The sequence below is a fragment of the Lemur catta genome, chromosome 14 (assembly GCF_020740605.2).
Source record: "Lemur catta isolate mLemCat1 chromosome 14, mLemCat1.pri, whole genome shotgun sequence".
In the NCBI taxonomy this organism is placed as follows: domain Eukaryota; kingdom Metazoa; phylum Chordata; class Mammalia; order Primates; family Lemuridae; genus Lemur; species Lemur catta.
Genome location: NC_059141.1, coordinates 31,900,459 through 31,916,826, shown reverse-complemented (window position 1 = coordinate 31,916,826; position 16,368 = coordinate 31,900,459). Strand labels below are relative to the sequence as shown.

At 42.8% G+C, this 16,368-nt stretch overlaps 1 protein-coding gene across 3 annotated transcripts in view; it reads right to left on the bottom strand.

The window, feature by feature from the left end:
• LIPA (lipase A, lysosomal acid type) overlaps positions 1 to 16,368 on the bottom strand; it is a 37,363-nt gene that overhangs the window by 13,107 nt on the left and 7,888 nt on the right. For all 3 annotated transcript variants that reach the window (XM_045567890.1, XM_045567889.1, XM_045567888.1), the window contains 2 exons: positions 2,200 to 2,398; positions 925 to 1,034 (listed from right to left, as the gene is read on the bottom strand). In XM_045567890.1, the coding sequence (XP_045423846.1) occupies positions 925 to 1,034; positions 2,200 to 2,398 (309 nt within the window). The remainder of the gene's footprint in view (positions 1 to 924; positions 1,035 to 2,199; positions 2,399 to 16,368) is intronic.

The window sequence follows — 16,368 nt, the reverse complement described above, 5'->3', positions numbered from 1 at the left end:
TGTTCTAAGGAGATCATGTGACATAGGTGGTAGTTAGTCACAGCAAACACTAAAACGGAGAATTAAATAAATTATAAGATGGGTCCCTACCCTCTAGGCAGAGAAAACTCTTGCTCACTAGAATTATGGGCAGATTTTACTTTCTTTAACCTTTGCTAAATTTTATATTTTTCTTTACAATGAACATACTTTTATAATCAACATAAATTAAGAATGCACATAGCTTTTAAAACTATTTGTAAATAAAGTATAACTTGTTATCCTTGTATCTGTAGTTAGCTATATTCCACTTAACTTTCAAAGTCAATACATTTTCTTATTTTCTTTTTCTTTCTTTTTTTTTTTTTTGAGATAGGGTCTCACTCTGTTGTCCAGGCTGGAGTGCAGTGGCTCTATCATAGCTCACTGTAACCTCGAACTCCTGGACTCAACCAATCCTCCTGCCTTAGCATCCCAAGTAGCTAGGAATGCAGCCATACACCACCATGCCTAGCTAATATTTTTATTTTATGTAGAGAAGGGGTCTTGCTATGTTGCTCCAAGGGTGGTCTTGAACCCTGACCTCAAGCGATCCTCCCACCTTGGCCTCCCAAAGTGCTGGGAATACAGGCATCAGTCACCGTACCCCACCTGTCTCTGAACTTAGAAAATTTATTTTCTACCCTCTCACATCCCTACCTTGCTTATCTACCAAAATAACTAATACAACATGGCTTATATTAATTCCTTCAATTTGAAGAGACCTTATACCATGAATTTCCAAAGAACACTAAATATTACCAAATTCTTTGCCCTGTTCATTATTTCTGTTTGGCATTTAAAAATAAATGCATTTGAACTTTTTTTAATGTACCACTTTTAAGAACAAGTACAATCTCTGTAATAAAGACATTATGTCGACTTCAATCTTAATTACATACATACCTATTGTGGTGCCTTGAGAATGACCCACATAATACACTTGCTCTTGGCCAGTTTTATTCAGAATGAAGTTAATTGAAGCTGGTAGGTCATATTTTGCCATTTCATCATAACTGTAATCCAAGAAAGGAATTCCACCATTGAAATAGTACATAAAATAGAATAGCACACAAATACCAAGCATACAATTTGATGAGTTATCACAAACTGAACACAGATAGGCAAACGGGCAATGAGTTCAGGAAACTGAACATTACCAGGACCGCAGAAGCCCTCTTGGGCTCCCTTGCAGCTGTGCCTCCCAAAGATAACTTGTATTTTAATTTTTCATGCCTAAATTAGTTTCACCTGTTTTTTAATTTTTCTATAGGTGGGATTATGCAGTATGCATTTTTCTGTACCTGGCTTCATCCCTGTTGTTACATATAGTTGTAGGTTGCTCATTCTCATTTTATAATGTAAATATATCACATTTTATTTGTCCACTCACTGTTGACATGCATTTGGGTAGTTTCTAGTTTTCTGCTATTTCAAATGGTGTGACAAAAACCATATTCTTGTATATGCCTTTTGGCAAAAGCTCTCATTCTTGTGTTTCATCCTTAAGGAGGCTCTGGTCTTACAAAAGAGAAGCCAGCCTGGAGGCCTCCACTCTGCTGACCTTTTCTAATACCTGGGAGCAAGACATAGTCTTGAACCCAGGTGTGTGTGCCTGTCATCAGGAGGTAGAGAGGCCACCAACACATACAATGTGCCAGGCTCCATGGAGGCTCTTTCCCTGTAGCCTCTCCTTTAAGCCCCCAATGACCTTATCAGGTGTTTATTATCCCTCATTTTACAAATAAAGAAATCAAGACAAGAGGGCGTATGCAACGTGTCCAATGTCATACAGCAACTAATTGGTACAGCCAGAAGTAAGAGAGAGAAGAGAATTTGTATAAAGAAGACAAGTGAACATTTGGAGTACATGTTTATAGAGGAAGGAGGAAGGTTGTGGGACATTTACCTAGGAGCCCCCACACCACTAGGAATGCCAAAATAACTTAAGAATCCCTAACTAAATCTAATTATTAATGTAATAATTTACTTATAATTTACCTTGATGCTAGTTTTAAATTCCTAGCAAGGTTTAAGACCTTTCAAGAGACATCAGTTTTCCCTCTCATACAATTTCAGAGTAACCCCCAATCTGCCTCTTCTGCTAAAATCCCCATGTGTCTGCGTTAAGGGTACTGGGTATAAGGAAATACACCGATGTCATAATCAATTCAAATATACCTGAAAGCCCAGAATTCATCCTGAGAAACTGAAAGTGTCTTGTGTTTTTGAGACCAGGTGTTTCCCCTGCTATTTCCCATCCACACATCAAAACCAGCATCAGCAAGAATGAAGCCCAGGCTGCTGTTGGCAAGGTTTGTGACCCAGTTACTGGAATCTGCCAGGAAGCCATGCTGCAGGTAGACAGCTGGTTTGGGACCTGAAAAACATTCATGTTTAGGAAATAGTAGCACCAAGCTTCAAAACAAACACAGTATCTTGTTAAACAAATCATCCTTAAAAGCTCCCAAAGCAAATAATGAAATCGAAACAAATTATAAAATTGAGGTAAGAATGTATTGCTATATAACATAAGTAAAGGATTTTTCTTTAAAACAGTTCTGGCAAGGTAGCAGCAAAACTGGACTGTTTTTGCATGTCTAGTAACAAGACACACTAACTTAACCAGCAAACGGAAAATATGAATACATTTCTGAGAACTTACAAAATGTTTCTACAGTTTGCTGTAGTAATTGCATTTCTCACAATGATTCCTAAAAAAATGAACCAAAAAAAAATATATCACACACACCAAGATAACACTATACACCTATAGAAAGGCCAAAATCCAAAACACCAGCAATGCCAAGTGCTGGCAAGGATGTGGCATAACAGGAATTCTCACTCACTGCTGGTGGAAATGCAAAATGGTGTTAAATAGCACCACCTTTGAAAACAGTTTGGCAGTTTCTTGCAAAACTAAATATACTCTTACCATATAATCCAGCAATCGTGCCCCTTGGTGTCTTATCCAAGAGTTAAAAACATATATCCACACAAAAGCCTGCACACGGATGTTTATAGCAGCTGTATTCATAATTGATAAAATTTTGAAGCAATCAGAATGTCTTTCAGCAAGTTAACGGAGAAATAAAATGTTGCACATTCAGACAATGAAGTATTGTTCAACCCTAAAACGAAATGAGCTAGCAAGCCACAAAGACATGAAGGAAGCTTAAATGCATGTTACTAAGTGAAAAAGCCAATCGGGCAAGGATGCATCTATATGACCTTCTGGAAAAGGCAAAACTATAGAGATAATAGAAATATCATGGGATTGGGGGGAGGGAGGGATGAACAGGCAGAGCACAGAGGGTTTTTAGGGCAGTGAACCTGCTCTGTATGATACTATAGTGTTAGATACATGTCATTATACGTTTGTCCAAACCCATAGAATGTACAACACCAAGAGTGAACCCTAGTGTAAACTCTGGACTTTGGGTGATAATGATGTGTCAAAGTAGGTTCATGAAGTGTGGTGAATGTAGTACCACCCTGTGGGAGATGTTCATAATGGGGGAGGCTATGCTTGTGAGGGGGGACAAGGGTACATGGGAAATCTCAGTGCCTCATGTTCAATTTTGCTGTGAATCTAAAAGTGCTCTAAAAAAATAAAGCCTTATTTTAAAAAAAAAAACAACTTTTAAGCTGAATAAGAAAGTGAAATAGAATAAAAAGGATTACACGCACATGCAAACTCCTAAATATGTGTGTCTTCTGTCTGTGTGTGTAAATTTTATTTCCTACTCACCTGTACCTGAGATATAGCAGAAAAGCAAATATTTGTGAGTCAAAGAAACCTGACCTCAAGCTGCTTATATAATGCTGAGACCATTCCATTGTTTGTTAAACAAGCCTTTATTGAGCACCATTTATGCGCCAGATATTCTTCCTAGCACTGGGAACACAGCAGAGAACAAAAAGAGGAGGGGAAAAAAGAAAACTCCCTCATGAAGCTGACATTATACTGGTCATGAGTTTTAGACAGTTTGGAAAGACCTGGGTTCAACTCTATCCTCTCCCAGTTCTGACATGACACCTTGGATAAGGCATTTAAACATCTCCTGAAATTAATATCATTCCCGAAAGAGTGGAAATGTGTACTTCCTAGGGAGTAGTGAGATATAAGATATTACATGAAAAGTTCTTAGCAAAGAGTACGACACACAGTAAGAGTTCAATGTTTATTAGCTCATGTTACTACGCTGCTTAGCCAGTCTGAGTCTTGGTTCTAGAAATAACTGTTAGAGGAATAAAAGAGATAAGTAAGTGTCTAGCATAGTGACTGACACATAAGTCAAAGGAAACAAATAAGAGCTCCCTTTGCCTTCTACCCATTCTTTATAATAGTGAAACACTGGAAATGAGCCAATTGTCAAGTGGCTAAATAATTAATTGTAATCCACTTGGTACAATTAAAGCCATCAACCATGATAAGGACTGTGATAGCACAGCAAAGCTTATAACATAGCTTGCAAAGGAAAAAAAAAAGCTGAATACAAAATTATAGACTACTCTGGACTATAGGTATGCAAAAATAATATATGCCAAGGAGAAGAAATGTAAAATTTTAAGGAAAAATAGGAAAAATTATTTGTTGGGATGATAAGACTGGAAGTGAATTGACAAATTTTTATTTCTGCTAATGTCCTAATATAGGTTAAGTAACCAATGAATTGTTCGTAAATGACAATTCCTCTGATGCAAGGCGGCCTCTGTAGACACTCCAGGAGGCACTGCTCATATGCATGACAGTGCTAATGGTGCCCACTGGAGTTGTACAATGGGGGGATGCTGTCCCCTCCTGTTGTAAAATAGTGGGACCCCAGGCCAAGAGTCCAAAATGACTCCTGTGATTTTCCAATCACAAAACGGCAGCGCTCCACAATGCCAGGGCCATGTAGGCATTGCTTTCTAGAGACTAGAAAGCACATTGGACATGCTCAGGGCTGCTTTATGTGCTCATTTCTGCCTTCAAATGTTCATTTTAATGTGATATTAACAAGACTAAATTTACTACGGAAGTTCCATGTACACGGCACCGTGGTATCTACAGCATCTTATACGCACAGGCTTCCTGCCTTCAGTGAAGATGATCATTATCAAGCTGGGAAAAGAAGAAAAATAATCATAAATGTTCAAAATTATGAACTTCAGTGTAAGTGACAATAACTACCAAAATTAATTCATCATTAAATTATAGTTGGGAAAATGTGTTTTGATTAATAGTACCTCCAAAGCAGGGCTGCCTGGCTGGACAACTACAGGAGGCATCATTGTCCAGTGGTGACCGTGCAATGTGAATGGTGCCCGGGAATCATATAACGTGGCAGCTCTGCCCACTGATGGTGCATGATATTTTCCAAAAAGAGAGGATTTCCTGCTCACACTACGGTTCCTTTGGCATGTAAAGACCCTTTTCACCCATCAAAGGTGCTTTGGGGCTGAGCGCTGAGGAAGGTGACTTGACCTTCAAAGGCTCCTGTTGGTCAGGTCATCTGTAACATAAACCACTGCAATAATCTTCCCTCTGGACGGAGAGTTACAGTGAGGCAGGAGGAAAGCCCCGCAGGTGGCCAGATTTCTTGGCACTTGTTCCCACCTGTGCCTCTGTAGTTAACTCTTACTGGAAACCCTTGGGCTGCTTAGTCAGCTTCTCAGGAAGAGTCCTGGGAGAAAGGCAGGAATGGTTTGAAGCTGGGGAGGGCCCTGGGGGAGGGATAACTGAGACAGGAGGAAGCGGATAATGTGTGGGCAGCCAGGCAGGGCTGAGGCTGCAGAGGAGGACCAGGCCAGCCCCCACGGCCCAGGCTTCAGCCCCCTACCTATTTCTGATGGGAAGTGTTTAAAATTTCCCTGAAGTCTCCCTGTACTTCCCTCTCCAACCCCTCAGGAGCTTCAAAGGAGAAATGTGGGAGTCGACAAGTTGAAGATATACTAGGAAAGTCTTTAAACACCACCAATAAATAACTCCTGGATTCCCAGGAGCAACGAGGAGCCGCTGCCATGTTTCCTGCCGGCCAGGGGAAGCTGAGGAACTGTAAGTGGCCAACTCAGTCGGGCATGTGCTACCCAGGAGACAATGCCTAAGGCAGCTGTAAATACCCTATTTCCATCCACACCTACCATTCACTCCTGCAGAAAGCTTCTCTGAAGGAGTTACTTTATCCTTTGAATGGGGCATCTTAAAAATTCCCAGACCCCTCACTCTGCACTCCCAAAGCTCCTGCAGTGGCCCCATAGTTACATTTCTGTGGATCTGGCTTTGCCAGAAACAACCACTACTGCAATCTAGGTTATAAAGAGTCCATGTTTAACAGAAAAAGAAACAAAGAAAATAACAGTTTAGTTACATTGAGATAAACTATTTATTTACATTAAGAGGTTATCTGTGGCTATTCATTATCTCTAACTCTACGCCACAAACTGGACACAAAATGGAAGTGACCTCTCAGGGAGAAAGAGACCATAGCTGCACACATGTGTGTGCACCTACACCTACACACACATACACACACACACGCACACACACAGACCTCCCTGTGTAGACCCAGAGGGGCAGCAAAGCTGTCCATGGTGGAGGGAAGAGGGGAAGGCTATAGACAAATCTCAGTGATTTGTTAAGATATCTGTAATAGGGAAAGGACAAATCAAAGCCACTTTCTAAAAATTTCTCCTTTTTGTTTGTTTAGTTTCTCCCATTCCTCACTCTAAGCAGACTACAAAAGCTCAATGAACAACAGATACAAAAAAAATGGCTCCAGATGGGAAGGAAACAATGAATCTATTCTTTCAAAGCCAGATGTTTTCAAATCTGGAGGATCTGGGCGGAGCACTGCAAAGAGTTGCAGAAAACATTGTTTTCTAGTGGGAAATACCAGCAGATGAGGAAAGGGGACGACAAAGAAAGGTAAATGTCTGACAAGTTGCACGGCCTTAAAGCAACCCGAGGCCGCTCAGCTGTGTCCTATTCATTCAGTTGAAGAATTTTTTCTGAGAACCTGCTCTATGCTAAGCAGTAAGCTAGAAGTTAAAATATCAAGAAATGATTCAAAAACACATGTCACGTCTTATGTAAACCTTTGGTGATGCCTACTGAGTATTAGCTACCGTGCTAGATGTTGGGGACACAAAGATGGGTAACCCACACTCCCTCCCCCAGGGAGCTCCATCCTAGCAGAGGAGACAGACGTGCAATCCTTTTCTAGCCCAGTCTCAAAAAGGCTGGAACACAACCCAGGAAAGCCCAGAAGAAAGAGAAAATGACTCAGCCAGAGAAAGAAACATTTGGGCTGGATGTTAAGTGAGAGACAGATTTCCCCACAAAGGGTGAGCAGAGAACTGATACTGTACCTGGGCCTCTGCCAATGGGCCCTGAGCACACATGAAAGGCTCCCTGCCAGAATCTGATGCACGGCTATGTCCTATGTCGGGGGACCTCTGGGAACATTCAGTGCCTTATCTGACCTGGGCTCAGAGCGGGTATAAAGGACTTCATGGAGTGCACATCTTTCCAGGCTGGGCCAGTTCCCTTTCATTCCAAAACAAAAGGGCTCCTCTCAGGGAGACACAGGGGTATAACCCACTGAGCTTCCAGTGCTAACAATTCCATCAGGCATGACGGATCACCAACAGAGAGAAAACGGCAACAAATCCTGGGGTGTTAGCATTACTCTAAAAGGTGGGTGCTAAACTGCTTGCCCCTTCCCTCTGGCATTGGGTGAATACAAAAGGGTGCTGGAATAGACAGGGCACTGGAAGCAGTGTCCCCCCACCAAGTGTCTGCCAGCTTCTCTCACCTGCCCCCACCAGGGGGAAGAAAGGAAGGTATCATGCCATTCTTGTCATTCTTTCCCACCTTACCACCAATCGAGGATTTAAGGATTTGCTAGCCAGAGATGTTTCTCTCTAGGAACCTACTGCTACTCACATCTATTTTTTCAGTCAGATTTCTTGTCACCTTGCTCAGAACAGTTGATTAAAATAATGGCTAGCTATAGTATCATATTGCATGCTTACATGCGCTAGGTACTATACGGAAAATCCTAGTAAGTTGGTACTTCTCCCATTTAACAGAACTGGGAATTGTGGCAAAGAGAAGTCAAGTAACTTGCTCTTGCTGAACAAGAGCTAGAAAGTGGGGGAGTTGGATCTGAACCCAAGTGTGTCAGATACCACGGGCCAGACTCTTAACTGCTTTGCTATGGGAAAGGTTAATAAGAGGGAAGTCATTCTAGAACACACAGAAAGCCTTATGAGAATGACAGGCTGGAGGCAGGAAGCTATTTTGGGGGGATGAGAACCAAATGCTTGAAGAAAGTAATCTCTAGTAGATGGAAGGGATAGGGAACCGGAGGAGGGACACCACACTCTATCAAGGACCAGCCCGCTCAAGGCACTCAGGCAGCCTGAGGCCTGGTCTGAGCAGCAAACCAGCAGGACAGGCCAGGGGCTGCCTTCCCCAGCCATGCCCTACAGTTGGCTGGAGGAGGGCTGAGGGTCAAGGGGAAAGGCTAAAAGGACCATTTCTTGGCCCTGAGAGGGCAAGTAACTTCACCATGGTCCTAAATAGTGCAGAGCTGACAAAAAGAAGCAGCCAGTGACGGTCCACCACAATGCCACCTGCCTGATCAGGCCCCAACGTGGATGGATGCCAGGAGGGGATTGATTAGGCAGGCTCTGACACAGAATGTGCTGCGCCCACGGTCCCGCAGGAGGAAGATGGCTGGGTAGGTGGGGAAGTTCCGCCTGGCCTTCTCTGCCCGCACACTGAGTCCAGATGGATTTCACCACACTCTGAAACAGTTCCGAGAAACCAGCTGAGGTCCAGGGCAGAACCAAAATGAAGAACAAGGAGGACTTCAAACGCCAGGGTGTTAGCAAGAAAGAGACCTCAGCTCTTACTAGCTATGAAACCTTGTAGGATGTACACAAGCTCTCTAAAATATAGGCATCCTGTTCCACAGTGGGGACGATGAAGCTGCTGCTATATAGCAAAGCTCAATAAATAATAGTCCCTGAGCATAACAACAATAAAAATACAAAGTTGACCTTTGAACAACATGGGTTTGAACTGCATGGGTCCACTCAAATATGGTTTTTCAATAAATAAGTCGGAAAATTTTTTGGAGATTTGCAACAATTTGAAAAAACTCATAGATGAACTATGTAGCCTAAAAATATCAAAAAATTAAGAAAAAGTTAGGTATGCCATGAATGCATAGAATATATGTAGATACTAGCCTATTTCATTTACTACCATAAAATAAATATGTTATAAAAATTAAAGTTTATCAAAACTCATGCATACACAGACCATACATGGCACCATTTTCAGTTCAGAGAAATGTGAACAAATGTAAAAAGATGTGGTATTAAATCATAACTGCTTAAAATTAACTGCAGTACATACTGAACTGCTGTAATAATGTTGCTATTGCTGTGAGCTCAAATGTTTCAAGTAGCTGTTTAAAACACAGTGTGATGCTAATCATCCCTGTGTGAGCAGTTCATCTCTCCAGCAAATTGCATATCTCAGTAGAAAGCAATCTCTCCTGGTTCTTGTATATTTTTCATCGTGTTTAGCGTAATACCATAAACCTGGAATAACACCATGGGACCTATATGAAGTACCACTAGTGATGCTGGAAGCACTTCCAAGAAGCAGAGAAAAGTCATGACATTACAAGAAAAAGTTGAATTGCTTGGTATGTACTGTAGATTGGGGTCTGCAGCTGTGATTGCCCACCATTTCAAGATAAATGAATCCAGCCTAAAAACCATTGTAAAGAAAAAAAAAAGAAAAAGAAAAAGAAAGAAATTCATGAACCTGTCACTGAAGTTATACAACCAATGCAAAAACCTTCTAATTTTTTGCAAAAAGCTTTTATGTGGGTGTGGGATTGCTATAAGACATGCCTATAGATTCTAATATGATTTGAGAAAAAGTGAAGTCATTATATGACAAAAAACAAAAGGAAGGTGAAGGATCAAAAGCTGGAGAATTTAATGTCTGAAAAGGATAGTTTGATAATTTTAGAAAGTGGTTTGGCTAAAAAAAAAAAAAGAAAGAAAACATAACAAGAGAAGCAGTTTCTGCTGACCAAGAGGCAGTGGATGCCATTAAGAAAATCACTGAGGAGAACCAATATCTGCCTGGACAGATTTTTAATGCAGATGAAAGTGCCCTATTCTAGAAAAGAAATGCCACAAAGGACATTTATTAGTAAGGAAGAGGACCAAGTGCCAGGATTTAAGGCAGGAGTGGGCAGGCTAACACTATTATTTTATATATTAATAAATGCAGTTAGGTCTATGATCAGGACAGCCCTTCTCCATAAAGCTGCTAACTCTGAGCCTTGAAGGGAAAAGTTAAACACCAGCTGCCAGTCTTTTGGTCATACAACAAGAAGGCCTGGACAACAAGCACACTTTTTCTGCATGAGTTCCATCAATGCTTTATCTCTGAAGTCAAGAAGTACCTTGCCAGGAAGGGACTGCCTTTTAAAGTTGTTTTTTTTTTTTTTATATTGGACAATGCCCCTGGCCACCCAGAACCCTGAAGGTGTCAAACTGGTCGACTTTTCCCCAAACACAATGACTCTAATTCAGCCTCCAGATCAAGGAGTCATAAGGCTCATTACACACGGTACTCTATGGAAAGGATTGTCAAGGCTATGGAAGAGAACCCCGATAAAGAGAACACCATGAAAGTCTGGAAGGATTACACCATTGAAGATGCCATCATTATTATGGAAAAAGCCATGAAAGCCCTCAATCCCAAAACAATAAATTCCTGCTGGAGGAAACTATGCCCAGATATGGCACATGACTTCACAGGATTTATGACAGAGCCAGTCAAGGAAATCATGAAAGAAACTATAGATATGGCAAAAGAGGGGGGGGGTCAAGGGTTTCAAGATATGAATCTGGGAAAACTTCAAAACTCATAGACACCACCAGAGGAATCAACAGAAGATGAGTGGTGGAGATGCCCGCTACCAAACCAGTGCTAGATATGAGGAAGAAGACGTAGAGGAAGCAGTGTCAGAAAACGAATTGACATCACACAATCTGGCAGAAGGATTCTGATTACTCAAGACTGCTTTTGATTTCTTTTGCAACATGGATGCTTCTATGACACAAGCACTAAAGCTAAAGCAAATGGTGGAAGAAGAACTGGTACTCTATAGAAACATGTTTAGAGAAATAGACAAGCAAAAAAGACAGAACTTACAATGTATTTTCATAAAGTTACACCTAGTTTGCCTGCCTCCCCCTCCCTCCTCTACCTCGGCCACCCCTGAAACAGCAAGACAAACCTCTCCACTTCCTCCTCTTCCTCAGCCTATGCAACATGTAGAAAAGGACGAAGACCTTTATGATGATCCACTTCCACTTAATGAATAGTAAATATATCTTCTTTTCCTCATGATTTCCTTAATAACATTTTCTTTTCTCTAGCTTTAAGAATATAGTACATAGGCCGGGTGCGGTGGCTCACGCCTGTAATCCTAGCACTCTGGGAGGCCGAGGCGAGTGGATTGTTTGAGCTCAGGAGTTCGACACCAGCCTGAGCAAGAGCGAGACCCCATCTCTACTAAAAAATAGAAAGAAATTAGCTGGACAACTAAAAATATATAGAAAAAAAAATTAGCCGGGCATGGTGGCACATGCCTGTAGTCCTAGCTACCCGGGAGGCTGGGGCAGAAGGATCGCTTGAGCCCAGGAGTTTGAGGTTGCTATGAGCTAGGCTGATGGCACAGCACTCTAGCCCGGGCAACAGAGTGAGACTCTGTCTCAAAAAAAATAAATAAAAAAAATTAAAAAATTTTCAAAAAGAATATAGTACATAATATATAAAATATACAAAATGTGTGCTAATCTACTACTTATGTTATCAGTAAGGCTTCCAGTCAACAGTAGGCTATCAATAGTTAAGTTTTTGGGGACTCAAAAGTTATATGCAGATTTTCAACTGCTCGGGGGCCAGCACCCTTACCTCCCACATTGTTCAAGAGTCAACTGTAAATGTAATAAAATACTATTAGAATGTAAGCATTATGAAGAAAAATGAAGTGGCATTCTTTAGCCTAGTAATATAATCATAGTTTCAGTAAGAGTATATTAAGTGTTAAATATGTGTTATGTACTACTTTAAGCACCTGACATGCATCATCTCAGATAAGTCCCCTAACAGCTCTCTGAGTTGCTGTGGTAGGTGGAATCATGCCCCGTAAAGATATCCACATCCTAATTCCCAGAACCTGTGATTATGTTACCTTCCATGGCAAAAGTAATTTTGCAGCTGCGATTTAGGATCTTGAGATGGGGAGAGCAACCTGGATTTCCAGGTGGGCCCAATGTAATCACAAGGACATAAGGTAGCCCTTTCTCTGCGATGGCAGGTTCTAGACAAAATGGCACTGAGGACTCTGCATATGATGCACACACATTCCTACTAACTCACACTGAGTAATGCAAAGTCACGAGAGCCCTGCACTTTATACCGTCCTGAATGGTGCATGGCACCAGACAATCCAAGGAAGCTCAATACCCAAAAAAGTTAAGTCCTTAGCGCTAGACAAACCCAAAGTCCAACGGCTGGTGCAACCATCCGAAGGCAGACTCTAAATCACCAAAAGCTAAAGGGTCTAGGGCTTTCCTGAGTCTGCTCCATCCACTGAACAAGAACCCTAGCAAGCATTCTGACATCTGGATGCTTTGTCGCTATTATCAGTATTAGTCACAACAGCTACCAAACATGTGTTAGGCATTGTGCTTTGTTATAAGAGATATTAAGATATACCCCCATTTGAAAGATGAAATAACCTACGTCTGGAAAGAGAAGTTAACCAACCTACCCGCTAACAGTCGGCTGGCAATGTGCCGGAATTGAAACCCAAGCCTGCTTCATTCCAAAGTCCTTGCTTTTAATCAATATTCTGAAGAAAAAAATCATATAAAAATAAAATGGCAGAGGAGAGAGGGTGTGCACATAAGTATTCAGTTTGTATCCAGCCATTTCATAGCAAGGCACACAGCATTTCTTAAAACTGGCTCTATATCGAAATCACCAGGGAACTTATGAAACAGACATATTCCTGGTCCTGACCCTGATTCAGAGAATCAGGAACTCCAAGGACAGAGCCTGGAAATATTTGTTTTTGATAAGCTTCCCTGGCTATTCTGATTCAGCCCATCTATAGCTGTGTTCAAGCTGGGATTCAGCTACAAAGGAACATGGCCAGGCCCTGCTCCCCTGAGCTGGCCCTGAGAAGACCACGCCACCTGCAGTGCCCAGGGAGGGGCCAGCCAGACACTGGCCAGCATCTAACATTGCCCTGAAGATAGTTCTGGGGCCTCCCTGTCAAGAATTATTAAGAGTAGACCTTCGTTTATCCAAAGCAGAGATACTGGTGAAGTTTTATAGTCTAATTCTACTTTGAAAAGTTGGCCTCAAAAAACAGCCCAAAACATTGTCAATAAATAACTTTGGTAGGAAGCCGCAGCCACCCACCTGGTATCTACTGGAGTGCGTAAGGACAGGCTCCTCTCCTGCGCATTTATCCCAGGAACTTGAGCAATAGAAGCTGATGTGCAGGTGATCTAAATCACACACTTTCCACAGTGTGACTTTATCAGGGACACTGCAGCGGTACCCGGGGCCTGAGGAGAACACAGAGTGGGCAAGGGCTCCGTCACAGGCGGTGACTCCTGTCTTCACCACCAACCAGCTGCTTTATCTTGGGCAAGTTAATGAACCCCTACAAACCGCGATTTCCTCATCTGTAAAGTAGGGGGCAACGAGAGTTCTTACGTCCTAGAACTGTGTGAGAATCCACCTGGTGATTCACACAGGCCACAGGGCACAGCACCTGGCCTGTCCACAGGACATGTTCAGAAAGAGATGTGGCCTTTGCCACAGTCCAGACCACTGCACTCACATTGCACAGTTGCTCTGCCGGAAAGGAGGTGACCTACGGGAGTGAACACAAGAGCACCCCACATCACACAGCAGGGAAGAAAACCGTCCCATCCCTCACAGTGCTGTTCCCCCCGCCACCAGTGACAGAGTCACTCTGATCGTTAAGCAACATGAAGGCAGCGACCTGCTCTGTCTTGGTCACCGCAGCACCCACAGCACCTAGTGCTGAATCCGGCACATGGTACATGTGATAAAAATTTGTTAAATAAATGAAATAATGAAGGAATAAATGAAGGGGAAAAATCGCATATTCTCTCCACACACACAACATAGACCATATACCCTTTCCGGGGCATTGTTTTAATTAGAGTTTCCCATGTACCCAGGAGGATGCCGGGCCATTTACATCATTCTTCCTACTTTGGGGACTCGGAGGCCTGGAGAGAATAAATAATTTTCCCCAGGACACACAATTAGTATATGGTGGAGCTGGGAACCAAACCCATGTCATGTGACAGCAAAGTGCCTGTCATGTCCATGCCAAACTGCCTTTCTACCTCCCCCGGCCCTCTCTGCCACCACAGCCAGTCCTCAGACAGCTTCGTGTTACAGCAACTTGAGTTCACAGAGCTTCGCTGTTGGCTGAGTGGTGGGAAATAATGCAGCTCTGGTCCAGGGAGGGAAACACCCGCAGGGGACACCTGGCCAGAGGTGACGGCATTGGTCACCTGACCCCCAGACACAGTTCTATCTCGTGCATTTCTCACTTCAGCAACCTCTGCCCATAGTAAACAAATCTTGACATAAGAATTTTCCTGCTTTCCTCATAGCTTAGAATACAATCCCTGTCAGGGAGGACTGGGTCCCAAGGAAGCAGATATCCGAGCTTACCATCAAATCCACGATGATATCCAAACATTAAAAACAGAAACCACAGTTTGCATTTATACTGCATAAAATGCTTCAGAGGCCTTATTTCATGTAATTTTTATAACAACCTATGAAGTGACAAGTATTATCCTTCCCGTCTAATGATGAAGAAATTAAAACTCATAGAGGTGAAGAAAATTTCCAAGGTCATACAGCCAGTTAAAGTAGTAGAGCCGGAACCTAAGGCCAAGGCTGGCAGCTGTTCGCATCCTCGCCTTAACCACTAGGCAATACAGCTTCAAGTCTTACCAACCAAAGGAAGCCCCCCAGTTATGTTGATGGGTGCCTCTGATCCCAGAAGTAGGGAATCCTTACTGCGGTGTGGCCTTGCACAAAGAACACCATAAAGTTTCAACGCTGTGCTCACTCTAGTCCCAGCAAGGCTGCAGGAGCTTGCTTGGGTAGACTGCAGCCTTGGGCTGGAGGGATTATCAGGTAAACGGAGTCCGAGAAGGCTTCGGTCCCCACAGAGCTCACGCTCTGGTGGGGGAGGCAGAGGTCACACACATCATTGCCTACATAAGTTAATGCTTATTGTCTTCACTGCTATAGAAGAAAAACACGGAGAGTTCTGAGGACACGTAGCCAGGGGCCTGACCTAGTGCGAGCAGCTGGAGAAATCCTCCCTGAAGAAGTGACATTTAGGTTGAGGACAGAGGGCAGGTCAGAGTGGTTAACCAAGAGGAAGAGAAGGTGGAGGAAAGGGGGCAGGGCAGAGCACTCTCTCCCTTTCCACTCAGCTCTTTGCTCCAGCCTTCCCCTGGGTATATGAGACAAATTGCAGTTGACACTGATGTATGCTGCTCGGCTAGGCAAAGGGTCTGGACACTAGCCCCTAACCAAAGTGCCATCAGAGCACCAAGCAAGCCTGGACCTCAGCCCGAGGCACCAAGCTCAGGTGGTGACTAATGAACTCACATCTGTTCAGTGCCACCAGGGGCAAAAAATTACATCCCAGATTATCAAAGCTAATGCATATAATCCTAGCACTCTGGGAGGCCAAGGGAGGGGGATTGCTTAAGACCAAGAATTCGAGACCAGCCTGAGCAACATAGGGAGACCCTATCTCTACAACAAATTGAAAAAATTAGCTGGGTGTTGTGGCACTTGCCTATAGGCCCAGATACTCAGGAGGCTGAGGCAAGAGGATTGCTTGAGCCCAGGAGTTTGAGGGTGCAGTGAGCTACGATGATGCCATTGCATTCTAGCCGCCGGTGACAGAGCAAGGCCCTGTCTTAAAAAAAATTTTTTTAAAAAGGAATGAAGCGTTTCTGTAAGGGAAGAAAAATAAGAAGAATCCAGAAATCAGTCATAAACCTAAAACAAACAAACAAAGCAAAATACAGACCAATGGTCATAAGCCACACTGAATATTCAATTATGACTCAAAAAGCTAATAAGCAACACTGGGGGAGTCTTTGCTAAGGCCTGTTTCTGCAGGCTGAAGGCAGTTGCTCCAGGCCTTCACAGTCCAGAATGCCACTTCCCCCATT